The following is a 17,164-nucleotide window of genomic DNA, read 5'->3' on the forward strand; positions in this document are numbered from 1 at the left end:
TTAACTGAGGTTAACGCCACATTATGGAAAATGCACATAATTTAATAGCGCTAAAATGAATGGATTCATTGTTAATGGAAAATCTGACGCAGAAACTCCATTCGCCTGAAGCAAGTTTAACAAACGGGCTGAGAAGAATTCTTCGTGCTGAATAAAATTACAATAATAGCGTCCTCTAGTGGTGACGCAGTATTAGTAAAGAACACGTCGCTCCATCGATATTAATTGACTGGTATATGAAAATAAAATAACAAAATAAAATTTTATATTATTATTATATTAATATTACAATTTATTTAATATTAATCAAAATATACAGTTCGCCTAACTAATATCCTAAACAAAAGAAACATATAATAAAGATATATAAAATAAATTAAATTATATATATAGGATGAGAAAATACCTGTTTTTACTTCAGATGCTCCAATAAGAAAATGTAACATCTTGTAGTAATGCGGAAAGAGTCACATTAAACATTACCGTAAAACGCGCGTTAAAACACCTTGGGCAAACCACCACTGTTCGACTGGGGCTGATCATTTGCATCTTTTTTGACCATGAGAAAAAATATATTCTGTATAACAATACTGTACGCACACCACATCGTGAAGCAATTTACATGAAGACATTTGTCAGCGTGCGGGCACTGGAGAAACCTGATGATACTCAACCACTGAATGTAGAAATTTCACATCACCGCAGGCATTTTTGAAGCTCTCCGGATAGTTCAAAGGCTGGTGTGATGTCCGACGGTGGTCCATATAATTGTATAAAGCGTACGGAACTAAGGTGCTTCATAAATGTGTGAGAATAATCCTGTGAAACTATTTGTTTGAACACAGGCCATAAAATGAACCCATACTGTGCTGGGTTTTATCTTTAGCAGTCATTCAGGAAGGCAGTGGCCAAAGAGTGCTGATAGAGACAGAGAGAGACGCACAAGAAAGAGAGAGAGAGAGAGAGAGAGAGAGAGAGAGAGGCTGTTTCAGGCATGTCACAGATGTGCGGTGGACGTTAAGCCTTTATTTGCAATTGGACTTTATTTGCAATAAGCCTTTATTTGCAATTGGCTATTAAGACTTTATTTGCAATTGGAGTTGTTACTCCGCCCTCAAGATGCTTATTTGTCTGTACATGCATTTGTGTTACAGTCAGAAGAGCAGGGGGCATGAAGACACAGAGTGGGCGGTTTACTTTGAGAACTGTTTGGTTTAGAAGAGAGAGAGAGAAAGAGAGACAGAGAGAGAGAGAGAGAGAGAGACCGATAAAGCTGAGGCGAGCTAGGAAGTCAGATATTAGCCCTCTGTAAACATCTTACAGTGAACAAGAACCCTGCGAAGACAGAGAAGAGGATACAATACAACCACTCTTTCCATTCAACGAGAGAAGGATGAAACCTCAAATTAAAAGAACTTTATCAAACTTCTTCTTTGAATACGAAACACCCCGACAGGTTCTGGTCAGGAATAAACGAGTTGCGGTCGTGTGCCGACTCATCCAAATGGGTGTTCTAGCCTATATCATTGGGTAAGAAATTTATTTCATTCTCTGAAAAAGAAAAGCTGATAAAAATCAGCGAGCAGGAGAAACTGTACCGAACAAGCTTCAACAAAGGGAAAAAATGTACAGAATGTAAACTAACGGCTCAAGTCTTATACTGAATTGAAACGCATCGGACTGTTGCGGTTTTAGACAAGACGCACATTTACGCAGTCCAGAATTATTTTGTTTGCTTGAAAGTATGCCCATATGTTTTTTTTTGTCATCGTGTCTGATTTAATGGCTTATCATAGCATCAGTAACGTAGCAGCAGCTCATCTCCAGTCATAGAGCTAACAGCCGGCCCTCGGTATGTGCTAGATAACTGGATGTACTGAATGTGGCATCTGTGTGTAAAAGATTTGCTTAGTTAAGTTCGTGAAATGAGAAAAAGCGGACTTCGAAAAATGTTAACCATCGCAACGGTCAAGTCCAGACAAATGCCGAGCATTTCCTCTGAAGTAATTCTAACCTGTATTGTGCAACCCAGTGAGCATCATTTTTGTGCTCCACACTATGCAATTTGCAAATAACCAAATAAGTGCTGCGCTTTTCCTCAAATCAACGAGTACCGTGCAGTAGCCACTGGAGCAATAACTCATTTGGTAAGTGTGTGTGATATAACGATACTTAGCTGTCTACTATTTACATTTAATATAACTGTATTGTGACGTTACAACAATAAACTTCCTTTAATTTCTGTGATGATAGAACAGCACGGGGGGCTGCGCTGCTCTCCGCTACTCCTTTTTTGTTTATCAGTGAACGTCAGCAGACCACCCTTAATGAAACAAATAGTCCAAATTTCAACAGGCCCACATAGGTATTTGTTTGGGCATTCAAAGCTATATAAAGCTGTATGTCGTGCAGCTGAAAGTGAACTGTGCTTCTGTTATCTGTTATCTGGAAGTTGTTTGTCTTTGTAAGTGAGGTAACCTAAATGAAACCTTTTGCAGCAGCATTAGCTTTGGTCCGTGTGGAGCAGTGTGTCATATTTAGGTTTGTCAGATGATAAAACCCAGAGTCATGCTTCAAAGGGAAGAGTACCTTTTGTCGTGTCTTGCCAGAGAGCAAAATCAACTTTTTTTTTCTTCTTTTAATCGACACAAGATCAAGTACGTATGAAAATACACATTTGGAAGTGCAAACTATTAAACATAGCTTTACAGCGTGTAATTTAAACGTTTTCTGTGACATTTTATTTTAAGGTCCAATTCTGGTCCATTGCGGTAACACTTTAAAATTATTTAAAGTGTTAGATTTATTACGACTTCTCCTCAAAAAAATCCTAATTTGCTGCTTATTTTTTTATTTATTATTATTGTTATTAATAATTAGTAAGGTAGTTGTTAAGATTAGGTATTGGGTAGGATTAGAGATGTATTACATCCATTACATACATGTATGTAAAAATATATTACTACTAATAGATGGATTATATTCTAGTAATATGCATGTTAATAAGCAACTAGTTAAGAGGCTCTAAAATAAAGTGTTGCAGGTCATGCAGATTATGTGCTTTTATATACTTATAAACAGCTGATATTTTAATAATAGGCATGCTAATAAGCAACTACTTAATAAGGGGAATTTGTCCTTATACTAAAGAGTTACCACATTTTCAAGCTGCTGTGCGAACTTAATATTCATGAAGACACGGTATACATTTTGGTAACACTTTGTTTTACGGTTACACCTATTAGTTGCTTATTAGCACGCATATTATTAGCCGTCTATTAGTGTTAATTAGGCACATATTAATGACTTAATCTACATGACCTTATTCTACATCCCTAATCATACCCAATACCTAAACTTAACAACTACCTTTCTAACTATCGATAAGCAGCAGGCATTTATTGAGGAAAAAGTCGTAGTTAAATAGTTAACAATTACAAAGTGTTATCTATTCTAAAGCGCTACCTACGTTTTTTTACTTGAATAAAATAATACATTGCTAAATGTGTTTTTATTTGCATTAATCAGTAATCAAAAAATGAGACTAACAGTAGTTCAAAGGTATTAGGATCAAATGTAATGTAAACATTAAAACTGTATTTTCACTGACATCTCTGTTAACAAAAGCTCAATATTGACAAACCGCGAGCTGTGAATATTCATGAATCGAAAAGAGAAAGAAAGAAAGAATGGCTTCACAGAATCATCCACAATGGTTCTGAAAATGTCAGTAATTGATTACATTTTTTCATATACCCGTGCGTACCCATATCAAAGAATTAGGGCCTCAAAAATTAATTATGTGCAGTAATTTGCAGGTTTTATTCATATCCATCATGTGAAAAGGGTACCTTTATTTATGGCTGCCATGAAATGACAATGACAGTGATTATTTTTTATAGGTAAAATCACAAAGACACTATACATGAAGTCATTTGGTATCCAGACCACACAAAAAAGATCTCCAGACTGCAGCTTGATCGTACCAGATCAGGTCATGAATTGTTTTTTGTTTTTGTTAGGTGGGTCTTCATGTATGAGAAAGGCTACCAGGCGATAGATATCGCCATAGGCTCCGTCCTCACCAAGATGAAGGGAGTCTCCTTCACAAATATCAGTCAAAAGGAGAGGATATGGGATGCAGCTGATTTTGTTTTCCCTGAACAGGTGGGTTGTGTCTCTAAAAACAAAAAAAAACTTACTGAAAAGTTATTAAAAATAACACTTATATACAGTTAGCATTATTATTATTTGAAGAAATATACTTTTGAATACAGAAGGGGGCTACTCACTGGGGTTCATCAAAAAGAAAAAAATTATATTAGAGTATATTGGTATAAGAGTCATTATGGCTGTGAATCCCAGGTAAATCTACTCATATTACTCATATCATCTGCAGTCATGTGGTGTTATTCTCACTGAAAGTACTGACGTTGTCATGGCAAGTAAACATCTATATTGTGACACTATTTAGAAAGCTAATGGAGTAATATGAAGCTATTTCTTAAAAATAAATAATTGAAAATGTCTGCCATTATTTACTTAATGCCAACAGCCTGCAGCAGTTTCAGAATATGAAATTATTTCACAGAAAGCAGCCACTGCAATAAGAAACAGACAGACTGTTGACAGAAAAGTAAACATGTCATCACTCAGCAATCAAAGGAGTGGCTCCAGGAGCGTCTTTATGAAGTCAAATAATATTTTGTCCAAAATGCAAACATCAAAATGTTCATCACGATAAGAAATATCGGCGCATATGCATGTGCACACACACACACACACACACACACTGGGAATTCAATTTTCATTCATCAAAAATCCTGAAAAAAATGTAATAATAATAATAAAACAGATAAGCACAACTTTTCAACATTAAGATCAACATCTAAACTGAAAAAAATAATTGCAGGTTTTTAGTTGTACAGGTTGCTAGCGGCACAGGTTATACAACCTCATACACAGCTGTCTCTCAGATGCAAGCTGAAAATATAGCCATGCTTATCTTCAAACAGTGTAAATCAAGCTTTTAATACTGAACCTAATGCACAGTGAAGGTCTGTTTTGTGTTTTATGTTTTGTTTTAAAAAAAGACATTCATCATGTCACACAGGGGTGTCAAAAACAGTAGCCTGAAGTCAAGCAAGGACAGTCAGCGGCAAGCTCTACACTTCGCGTGCAGCTACTGTATCACCAAACAGACAAAGGATGTACCATAAATTTAACACGGCACTCTGACTCTGAGATTGAAGCTACATGTGGTCACGCGGAACCCTTCACATCCTTTCTTTTCTATTTTCCAGGGTGGCTCATCTTTTGTTGTGATGACGAACTACATTGCCACAGTGGGACAGAAACAGGACAAATGTCCTGAGGTTGGTAAATATTTTTTTCTTATTCTCTCATTACTATTGGCTTATTGTAGCTGTCATCATAATTTTTTTTTCTACTCTAAGATCTCTGTATGAGTCACATCCTGACCATTTTTTCCCCAAGTTTAAATACAGTTACAGTTTCGCAGAAATAAGTGTTGACGGCCGTCATGAAAGCTTTTTTTTGAGGGACACCCGACCTAGCTCATGAAGAAATAACACTTAACTGACATTGTACATGCTTGTTTAGTTTGAATGGGAATGATGCTTCTACCAGCGATCATACAACTTTGACCTTTTTTTTCCTCAGTAAAGCCATAAATTCAGACAGTTTGTTTGAAGACATGTGTCACACGCCTAGGGTTGCAAACTACTTTATTATTCAAAATCATCCCAGATAATAAAGAATTGTCACATTTTCTGTTCCATATTCAGAATGCAGTTTGTCCCACATTTTTGCATCTTATTTAAATTTTATTGCATTGCTCGATAAAATGTTGAAAATAGAAACTATCCTAAAAAAGAAACAGAAAGTGTCACTTATTTCCCTTGGTGACCTTTACAAAACACAATCTGTTTGCTGTTTGTAACATGGCTAGACGTACTCCTCGTTCAGTCTTATTTGTCTTTCGCTTGACTCTCTGTTTGGCTTTATCGCACTACCATGCGAGCTTTGCTTAAACAAATGAGTTTTAAGAATTGGGTTTTGTGGTTATTCTGTCTCTTCTGTGCATCCTGTCTCATTTGGATCTGGCTTTTGCATATTTTCAACATACCAACAGAGGCTTAATTAAACGCTAATATGACCATTAATGCAATTAAAACGCGATTCCTTTCCTGTGTGTATTTCAGCTGCCAGATGGGAAGAACAAGAACAAGTGCGTTACCGACCAGGACTGTGATGAGGGCAAATACAAACGTACGGGAAATGGTAAAGTTTTAACAATTACATTGTTCCGACAGAAGCCACCGGCGCAGCAGACTTCACACATCACTAGCAGCGGGGGACAGAGGAACTCACATACTGAGTGTTTTTCATGGGCACTGTATAATCCCTTTGACCTTCACTGATAACTAAATTAGTGCATCAGTGGTCTAAGATATGTACCGCAGAATTCAAATGATCATGGGGTAAGAAAATCGGTGCACTTGCACGTAAGCATTTGGTTTCGACTCAATTCAGAATCAAAGGGGGCCTAATGACCTCTCTCTCTCCTAACTGACAAACCTGCGTATCATCCATGCTGCCGTCTCCGTAAGTCACTAACATTCATGACTAACATGCTTCGCTCTCACGCTCTAAGGCTTTTTTTCTAAGCTTTCCATATCTTTGATGAATTTTACCCCATGCTCACTGATGTCTGTAATTCCCAGAGATCCGCAGGGCTCTCATGCAGATTCAGATTGCTTGGCGTGACTAGCGGTTTCTGTAACAGGAACTACACACAATTATTCCACGCATAAATAAATTGAAGTCATTTGTTAGATAAATTTAGCTTTTTTTTTAAATGGTTAGGATTGGCAGAGCTTAACAGTAGTAGTTGGCGATGGGAATACCAACGGGCTTATAAACACTGAACAAAAAGCTGCTTAAAATAATACAATCAAACCCATATTATAGGTTGATATCGTGAGCTCAGTGTGGGTCACAAATACTCAAATATTGACTCAGTTTCACATGCAGCGTAGCAGAACGATTTACTCCAGGAATACAGACGTAAGTAAACAGCACTATCTCAAATTGCAGTAATTGAAAGTTGACTGACTTCCAGTCATGGGCAGTTGGCACAAACTTCCAACAAACTTTATCATATAACACGTATATTCCTTAATCATGTTACAATACTGACTCTGTGAACTCAGGGTAAAATTCAGTTGTTTTTCTTGAAAACACCTAACCTTCTGATTGTTTATGCCATGCTTCATAAACAGCGTATCATTTCATGCACATCATATCCTGTCTCTGATACACACACACACACACACACACACACACACACATATATATATATATATATATATATATATATATACATATATATACATATATATATATACATATATATACATATATATATATACATATATATACATATATATATATATATATATATATATATATATATATATATATATATATATATATATATATATATATATATATATATATATATATATATATATGATGTTCTGTGATGTTATATGTTATGGTTGCACTTAGTGTATTTTAATAGTTGTTGAAAAGTGTGTCAGTGCTATACTACCACCAAAACAAGTTCAGTCTGTGAACGTAAATGTTCCTGGCTATGTTAAATGGGTCAGACTGAAATTGCAAACATATGACCAAATGGAATCCGCTGAAAGCATTCCTAAATAACTGGGCTTACAGAATCATCCTTCATGCTCATTAAATTTAGATAAAAGTTAATTTAGTAACATCAAAGTCATGGCAGATCCTCACAGAAATCTCACAGTCAGTATCTAATAGATGTGTATCAACCGTATAAATGTATTTGATTTTATCTTTATTTTGACTTGTCTACGTATATGGATGTGTGTGCATATATAGTTGGCGTCAAAAGTCTAAATACATATCTGGAAAACATGGGAATCAATATATTTATATATAAATATATATAATGTTATGAAAGGGTAAATGTATTTTATAACATTAAGCATTTTCACAAGGGACATCAGACTTATGATATACCCTGCCATCTGTCTTTGGGGCACATGTGTTTTGCTGTAACACTTATAAGCTGTCTCTCTCAGGGCACATGACGGGCAAGTGCATAAGTAATACCAGTACTTGTGAGATCTACTCCTGGTGTCCAGTCGAAGATGACCGTCAAATACCAGAGTAGGAATGCTTATTCTATTATAGTTGCTAATGAATTGAATCAATCACATAGAGTGTCTAACAGTACCAGTACACAATTATTGTCTTTTTTTTTTAATGTGGAATCTTTCATTTATAAGCCCACCACAACGAAAGAAAAGATACGGTTTTATAAAAAGCAAAGACTCACCATGCCTGTATGATCTTGACCTCCATGTAAGCGTAGAAATCTTGGAAACTACACAAGAGAATCAAATTACACTTGACAGTCGCCTTGAACATAAGAAACGCATGTTTATACCTGGAGCATGTGACAGGATGTATTTAAAATTGTTTTGAATCAGCCTACAGTCTTGGTCTGATCCATTTCATTTTGTTTTGTCCCTCCTATGTTTCTCCGTAGCCCTCCAGTCCTGCTGACAGCAGAAAACTACACATTGTTCATCAAAAACTCTATTACTTTTCGACAGTTTAATGTAGTAAGGTAAAAATCTTTTTTTTTTTGGTACACTGCCAAAACCTTACCCCAAGAGAAAGGAGGATGAAAAAATGACCTATTTTGAATGTCTGTATAAACCAGGTCTTTATTGTGATTAAAAGTAAAGTCTGTAATTTTGTAAAAACAACAACAACACACTGTAATAATATTTGCAGAGTACAATGTGGTGCTGAACAAATTATAGAAGGCCAGAGATAAAATCCAACACTTGACTTTGTCCGTTTGGTCTAACAGATGAAAATTATCCTCCCTTTGTTTCTCTCTAGGAGTAACTTGGTAGAGAGTGTGAATCAGAGTTACATCAGTACCTGTTTGTATCATCCCAAGACTGATCCGCTGTGTCCCATCTTCAGACTCGGAGACATTGTTGAGCGTTCTGGGTTCAATTTCTCAGACATAGCTCTTGTGGTATGTTTTGTCATAAATGATTGTGAAGACACACACCCACTAACACCCATACGTCTAGTGATACTTGTTCTTTAAACACACATTCAGACGTTACACTTAAATTCGAAGCATCCTAGCAGGTCAGGTAGTTAGGTGCTTTCCAAAAGACTGATGTATCGAATTATAGTTTATCAACTTTACAGTATGGCTGTTGAATCATGTCGCCGATTTGGCTTTGCTCCGGGTTCACAATGCGAGTTTCTTATTTTAAACCTTAATAATCTTCATGATATTTCTTATGTGATGCGTTAGGGCGGTGCTGTTGGAGTCCTCATCGACTGGGACTGCAATCTGGACCTCAGTATCAGATACTGCAAACCAAAGTATGAATTCTGTGGTCTTTATGGAACAGGGAAAAATGAAAGAGAAGAGAAAGCATCATTGGGATACAATTTTAGGTGGGTAAGAAAGCTGAACCCGTTTGCCTTATGAAAACAACTTGTAATTGGACTTTTTAAAGTTGAGCGGTGCTGTACTGTATGAGCATGTGAGATTTGTTGGCTTCTTTAAAAAATATATATTAAATGGAGCAGCGATACTGTTTCAGATATGCTAAATATTATGTGGAGAATGGGGTGGAGAAGAGAACACTAATGAAGGTGTTTGGTGTACGGATAGACATCATTGTTCACGGAAGGGTAAGCTTATTTTTTTACGGAACGTTCACAAAGAAATTATGGAACACGCACATTTGCATTTGTTTAAAACTGTTCCTTGCAGGCAGGAAAATTTGATATCATCCCAACGTTCACGGCTATAGGCTCAGGAGTAGGAATCTTTGGAGTGGTGAGTGTCACAGAGAATAAACTTATATTTATATAAAGATATACCTTGTGTAATTCCCTCAATTACTTTTAACTGTACCGACTCCATATTTTAGATTCTTCGGTCATATAAAACACGATATCGGGTGTAAAAATCATCTAAAAATTAAAAGATAATAAATAAAGTAATAAGAGTAAATTTCAATGCTTTTAAAAGTATTTATTATGTTCAACAAGGCTGCAATTATTTATTTAGAAATGCAGTAAAAGCAGTAATATTGTTTGTATGTGTATATATATATATATATATATATATATATATACTGTGTGTATATATATATATATATATATATATATATACACACACACACAGTATATATATATACACACAGTATATATATATATATATATATATATATATATATATATATATATATATATATATATATATATATATATATACACACACAGTAAATATATATATATATATTTTTTTTATGTATCTTTATAATTTAATAATGTTCTATCTATCTATCTATCTATCTATTCAATATATATTTCTTATTATTAATGTTGAAAACTATTCTGCTGTTTCATATGTTTGTGGAAATACTTTTTAAGGATTCTTTGATATAAATTTTACACCAACAACAATTCGAAACAAAATCTTTGTAACATTTTTACTAACAATTTTTATAAAAATCAATGCACCGCTTGCATTAGTATGAAAAAAAAAATTATACTAAACCTCAAACATTTGAATGCCAGTGTATCTGTATGTTAATGAAGATGAAAAAATCTGAAACAAGAACAGGACAAGAATGCTTCCGATTCATTAGATTCCAGTCTCGCCTTTCTATACAGTTTCTTAGCCGTTTTGGGCTCAAAATATTACCTTACGTGCTTTTTATCTCACGCCTACTCTCATTTGTTGTTTAAGGCAACCGTTGTGTGTGATTTGCTGCTCCTATATTTGGTTCCAAAGAGAGATTTCTACAAAAACATGAAATTCAAGCATACAGAAATCCCGGAAGAGGTGAGCGTTTTTATTTTTTATTCAAAACAAAACCGTGACTTCGTGAGTTTGCTTGATTCTGAGGGCCCGATCAATGCTAGTTCACTACAAAAACACAAGATGGCAGCAGATATACACAGTTAGTTGCCAAGCGAATCTGTTACTTGAGCCGAAGCAATGCCGTTTCCAAACATTTACATCGAGCTGCGTTCCCGTCGTGTCATTATGAACATAAAATGCAGCATTTTAATATAATTCATATGTCCGAACCACTTCTGAGGGAGTGTGAGTGAGAGGACAAGCATAACCATGGGCGTCAGCAACTATCTTACTTTTGATCTGTATACATGTGGGCAGAATATTGCATTCAAGTCCATGCAACACCACAGCTTCCTGTAGACATCTCTGCAGCGATATAGTTACCCTAGCAACACAGAGCATTGACCATACTTGTCTCTTATAAAGAAAGGAAAATGAGGCCACATCTTAACCTCCAGGACCCCTCACTCTAGCAGCTTTCCGAGGAATGAAATTATTGGGGTTGATGGGAGCGTGGGAGATTATTTCAAATATGCATTTGCCCGTCCACAGAAGCCAGCCTTGCCCCAGTCGCAGACAGAAAAAGATGTGCCAAAGGTAACGTACCATTCAAATCTTTTCAGCCGCGGATCCCTGCAGAAATACAGCGTGTCTCTATAAACAACTTTTCAATTTTAGTTGTGGTCACAGTAATTCAGATCTTTGCTGCGCACAGGAGTGAAGTCAGGACGGCTGCCATGACGACTGACTATTGCACTGAAGACAAGAGAGCGAAAAAAAACCCCACCTCGACACTGGAGCTTAAACAAGACAGCTGGGAGACTTGACACACAGAGCTGTCAGACATCACTATTCCTTTCTAAATCACAATTCCGTCCCTGCTACTGAGGAAAAATATTAAATCGCCGTCAACTAATACCCGCTGGATGTGTTCATACCGAGTGGCTCAGGACTGTAAAGGTACACAATTCTTTACAAGGTTCCCAAAGTTTTTGGCAATTACCATGTAATGTCTGGATAAGCCATGCTCTGGATACAGTATCCTGTATGCTTTAAAATAGCTATTTTTGTACTGATAGGTGTTTTTTAATAGGTTTTTGTAGCAAGTCAAACTGTGAGCCTCTAATTTGTGTGTGAAATAAACTATAAACGGTCAGCGGACAGTATAAGCTTAAAACTAACCAGCTCTTAAAGTGCCCCTTTTAATGGATTTAAAAAAAAAAAAACCTTTCACGCAGTAAGAGCCGCAGCCCTGCAGAGTTTTGCTTCAGCGCTAATCAAACTCACCTGATCAAGCTATTCAAGGTCTGACCGGTTACTTGGAAGCTACAGACAGGTGCGTTTGAATTCGAGTTGGAGCTGAACTCTGCAGGGCTTCACCTACCTTCACCAACCCCCGCTCTGAGTGAAACATCACGCAAAGTTATGAATCTGAAAGTGCACCTTGTGTAAAGTCAAAAGAAAGAGTTGAATTGAATCAAGTAATTTGTAAAAGGTATCATGAGCTGGTTCGTGTTGACTACTTGTTGCACACGCAGACCTGGAAAAACTTTTGGTATTGGTTTGAATAAAAATGCTAATTAGTTCTTTTGGGACTCCCAAAACCAAAATACGAACCTTTTATAACCCATAATAGGAGCACTTTAAAGACTGTTGAGTGATTTAGGCCTTTGGTTTTTGCTCATTCACAAAACACTGAGCATAGAAACATAGCGCGCTCTATGTCTAAAGTCTGGTATTTCATTGTTCGTACGCGGCCTTCTGGACCGTTTGATTTAAGTGGTGAAATCAGTAGTCATCATGCATATATTTATTTGTTTAAAAAGCAGTTGTGTAATCATTGTGCAAAACGGCTCAGGAAGAGTTGAGGGTCTCTGGACACTCATGCAGTCCCTTCTTACCTAACAAAATAGTTTGGTCTCGCTTCATTTTGGAGTAAATTCTCACTATTAATAAACTCCTAAATTGCTGCTTATTAATAGTTAGTAAGGTAGTTAAGTTTAGGGGCTCTTGGGGCTCTAACATACAGAGAATATGCAGAATAAGGCATTCATTATTCGTCATCACTATAAGAGCTAAAGGTTCAATCGATATGCAAGTAATATGCATGAGCAACTGGCTTATCGTGAGAAATGGTCCCTAAACTGAAGTGTTACCAATAATTGAAACTCACACAAAAAATAAAACCCTTTCAGGGCGATAGAAAAACCTCTCTGCTTTGCACTGGCATCTTGATACGTTTTATTTAAAACAATGACTTGCTTTTATTTGTTGGAATTTACCTCAATTTAACGGTTTCTTTTTTTTATTGAACGACTTATTGTGTACAGAAAACTATTTTAAAGACTAGCTACTGTTGGATGTATTATTATTAGGTCAATTTCATTGACTGATTCCGAGTTCATTTTTATCACGGGAAACTGAAAATAATAATACAATCCTAAATGAGAAAAGATAAAGAAGAAACCTGAATCACCTGTGATATTTTTATTGTCTTTGATTATGTCTATGTGTACAAAAAGCATGCAAAAAATAGCATCTTTATATGCTTTATACTTTGGTACATATTTACATAGTAAGAGTTGCATTCAGTGCTTTCTCGGGACATGCTCTTTTTTGTCTGTTTTTTTTTTTTTTTTTTTTTTTTATGTTTACATTCAGATCAATGCAGCAGAATACAGATGTCTTTAAATAACCAGTAAAATCAGGCACTCTGACACAAATAACTGGGCAGTTCGAACTGTGGGTATGAGTGAGACAGTGTTCTACGATTTATATACAATTCTGATATACTTTTAAATCAAGAAAGGGAAATTAAAAAAAGCATAATGCTTTGATAGCAAGAATGTTTTGCAGCTACAAACGGCCACATTTTTCTCCCCTCCTCTAAACGAGAGAAGCCTTTGTAAATGTGGGTAGACAAATGATCAAACCTCATCTATTGCACATGAGCCGAAACCTGGAAAAGGAAAAAGAAAGCCTTCACACTCAAGTCGATCGCTCAGACAGAGGTATGGCATATTGGCTTGCTGCATATGTTTAGCTTATACAAAAGTCCTGCAGGAAACAATTTAAAGGGGTTTAAACATTAGTCGTTTCGTCTCACGCAGATATCAAAAGGAATAACAAACCTAGAGGGAAGTCTGTAAAAGGTTATAAGTTAAAGGACATGCCGTACGTCAAGACACTAACAGGTGCATAGCATACATCAAGAAGTAACTGACAAGACTATTGTACATTTGAGACAGAATGGACAAATGCGTTTGGGGACCATTTAAAACCATTTGATGAATTTCTACACATAAACACACCCTAGAGCTCCTGAACACAGAATATGCTACTCCAATCTCTCTGTATTCCCCGAACAGCTGAGTCCAGACCCTGAGTACCACATACAGAATCTCAATACATGACAGAAACAAGACTCCATTTAATCAAATACTCCATATAAACAGACCCAAAAAACAGTAGTTGTTTGGCACTGAAAATGGTTTTCCTGTGTAATTCGGTTTTTGGGTAAGAAGCAATCTACAAAGAGTGTACGCCTAAAAGAGGGTCATCGAGAGAAAGAGAGAGAGAGAGAGAGAGAGAGAGAGAGAGAGAGGGAGAAGAAGGGAAGAATGTGTAGGAGTCAGAAAAATGGACCACCATCTGCTCAGGATATTAGTGAGAATATAATGAAAGTGGTTCACTGTGGTTTATCAATCCGTCTTCATATAAGCAATAATGAGTCCTCTAAATGAGTGGCATCGGTAAGCGCTGGCTCCTTGCGTAACCGGTTTACTGGAAATAATTGGCAGCTGACCTGATTGAGTCCACTTTTATTCTCGTAAAAGGAATTAAAGGGGCAGTTCACCCTGAAAAAGCTGCTCTTTTTATATAAACAAAGGGAAATGGTAGGATACAAGTGCAGCTTGGACATTCTGCTAAATATCTCATTTTGTGTTCCAGAAGTAGGGAGTAAAGAGAGTAAAAGCCTGTTCACATAAAGAGAAATTTTTGATATGATGAATACTAATTTCAATGTAATTTGATTTATGCAACTTTTTGTTTGTAGTCTCTGAAAAATGGCCAATAATATTTGAGCATTTAAATACAAAAATGCATGTAAACATGGTTTGACTTCCCTTTTCTCCCTGACGACTGGGCATCCGAAACACAAGACTGTGCAATACTTAGAATACCAGTGTAAATATGGTATTTCTGCTTCTGAACAGATATATCATCATATCATTTTCATAAAACAGTGGTAGGCAAGTTTTTGTGTTGATCCAAACAGACTGACATTTAATGCCATTTAATATCTGGGTGAACTGTCCTTTTTAAATTGAAACGCGCACAGTGACAATTTCATAATAATCGAATTAATATGAGTGCTCCACTCTGGTAATTAAATATCTCGACCGTCAACGTGTCCATTTGGACTCTCTTTGTACTTTCAATGCGCGGTTCAAAAACAAGGGATGATGGGTTCGCCTGGCAGACGATCCGATGTAAACAAGGGCGTATTGTTTTGGACGGAGTTAATACAGGCCGAGAGGGACCGTGATGACATTGAATGGCAGTTCACTTTCGCTGCACGGCTAAACACCGTATTCAGATCCTTCCCTCAATTGGCTTGTCTGTTATGAGTGAAAGTGACTCCCTCTCTTTCCGCATCGGCGCACACTCGCTAGCCTCGGTGGCATGCCTGCGTGTGAGTTCGAGGGCCCGTTAGCGCTGCTGACTGACAAATAGGCCTTTTGGAATGTGAAGACTCGGTAAACAATGACACATTCTGTTCCTGCGGAGAGACAAAGCGCTGCGACGCGAGAGCCCTGCATCCGGTGCGATCCGAATGCGGTATTTGCGACATTCACGAACACGGAAAATAAGCCCTGTTCCAGATAATGGTTATACCGAGCGCTCAAACACGCTGTATGAGAAAAGCCCTGTTTTCTAGACTTGACTGAATGTGCAGACGAGAGCCTCTTTTAGTGTCTAGTAGTTACATAAGCCCCTTTGTTTCACAGTACGACGCTGTGTGTGTTGATATATCGTATCTGAATGAAATGAGGAAATTTTACGGTGTGAAAAAAAAAAAAGGAAAGCAACAGAGATATGGAACCAATTATATGGAGAAGGCCGTATTTCAGGCATGCCGCGATGGATAGGGTTAAGAATTGCACATTAACATATACAAAAAAAGGCAAGACGCCATTGCTGTTATTTTCTACACATGTACAGAAGTTATGATGGCATCGACATCTCACCAAGTAGGAGCATCTTTTGTCCATGCTGTAGTCTTATGCACTGTTTTTCACACAAACCTGGCCTATTAGGAATTCCAGGATGGAAAGATCCAAATTGTACTGTATGAAGGAGAAAATTGTTTTCCGCCAGATTATCAAGGACAGGTTTCGTGAGAACCATAGGCAGGAAAAGTGATTCTTGTGCACAAAGATGAAAAGCCTGAAGCATGACTAGCAATAGCAGAATCCAGTTCAATGTCAAGGTAAGCCTCAAGTCGGTGGAAACGGAGTGTAGTGGAGCAGTTTGGGTCATGATCATCTTCTGCTCAAAGGGATGGAAGGACAATGAGGAACTCTTCAAGATCCATGAAGGCTCTCAAGAGGTGGGTGGTTCGTCCTCGTGCAAGTCCTCGAGCTCAACTTCTCTACCAGCCTCTCCGCTGCTCCCTTTTCTGAGAGAGAAAGAACAACAGAGAGAGAATTGTGAACCGTTGCCTTTCTAAATGATCCCTGCTTTGATCCAGTGGTTGATCTGGAAAGGCAAGCTTTTGAGCATCTATAATCTATAACAGCAGTGTCCAGTCTTGCTCCTGGAGGGCCACTGTCCTGCAGAGTTTAGCTGCCATCCAAATAAAACACAACTGAACCAAGGTAACCGAGCTCAGGATTATTGGAATCTTTCAGGCAAGTACATTGGGACAAAATTGAGACTAATTCTGCAGGATGTAGTCCCTTCAGGACCAGGATTGTATCTAGTCTGGTCATGCCAATGAAGTAGTTTGAAATAGATGTAAGACAATCAGCAGAAGTTTAACTTTTTATTTAATTTATAAATCAATCAGAAATCAATTGTACCACAATATTAATTAATAACTTAAAAGATTGTGATTTTGTCTAGGTAATACTTATTAGTTATTTATTTTTTTATAGCTGACAATATCCTATTTAGTTGCAATCT

General features: G+C 36.9%; 2 protein-coding genes across 5 annotated transcripts in view; one reads left to right on the plus strand and one right to left on the minus strand.

The window, feature by feature from the left end:
• Nucleotides 1-1,213: 1,213 nt before the first annotated feature.
• On the plus strand, nt 1,214-13,452 carry p2rx1 (purinergic receptor P2X, ligand-gated ion channel, 1). Of its 4 annotated transcripts, none has more exons than XM_043239883.1 (13): nt 1,215-1,530; nt 4,023-4,167; nt 5,304-5,375; nt 6,225-6,303; nt 8,145-8,232; nt 8,615-8,695; nt 8,977-9,118; nt 9,410-9,555; nt 9,705-9,795; nt 9,878-9,943; nt 10,862-10,957; nt 11,528-11,572; nt 11,654-13,452. In XM_043239883.1, exons 1-13 carry the CDS (start codon nt 1,394-1,396, stop codon nt 11,666-11,668), a joined length of 1,203 nt encoding a protein of 400 aa, XP_043095818.1. In that variant the 5' UTR covers nt 1,215-1,393; the 3' UTR covers nt 11,669-13,452. The 4 variants fall into 4 exon arrangements, with proteins under 4 accessions (XP_043095821.1, XP_043095818.1, XP_043095820.1 ...); XM_043239885.1 differs by having other exon boundaries at nt 6,225-6,291; XM_043239884.1 differs by having other exon boundaries at nt 1,216-1,530; nt 11,691-13,452.
• Nucleotides 13,448-17,164, minus strand: part of camkk1a (calcium/calmodulin-dependent protein kinase kinase 1, alpha a) — a 35,016-nt gene continuing 31,299 nt past the window's right edge. Inside the window, exon 16 of the mRNA XM_043239910.1 lies at nt 13,448-16,658. Coding sequence (XP_043095845.1) covers nt 16,583-16,658 — 76 coding nt within the window. The 3' untranslated portion in view covers nt 13,448-16,582. The remainder of the gene's footprint in view (nt 16,659-17,164) is intronic.

The sequence above is a fragment of the Puntigrus tetrazona genome, chromosome 5, assembly GCF_018831695.1.
Source record: "Puntigrus tetrazona isolate hp1 chromosome 5, ASM1883169v1, whole genome shotgun sequence".
Lineage (NCBI taxonomy): Eukaryota > Metazoa > Chordata > Actinopteri > Cypriniformes > Cyprinidae > Puntigrus > Puntigrus tetrazona.

Bases quoted from the DNA above. Each gene is read 5' to 3' on its own strand.
- p2rx1 (XM_043239883.1), top strand. From the start codon at position 1,394: ATGAAACCTCAAATTAAAAGAACTTTATCAAACTTCTTCTTTGAATAC. The intron at 6,304-8,144 runs GTAAAGTTTTAA...TGTCTCTCTCAG, and splicing joins ATACAAACGTACGGGAAATG to GGCACATGACGGGCAAGTGC. The intron at 8,233-8,614 runs GTAGGAATGCTT...GTTTCTCCGTAG, and splicing joins GATGACCGTCAAATACCAGA to CCCTCCAGTCCTGCTGACAG.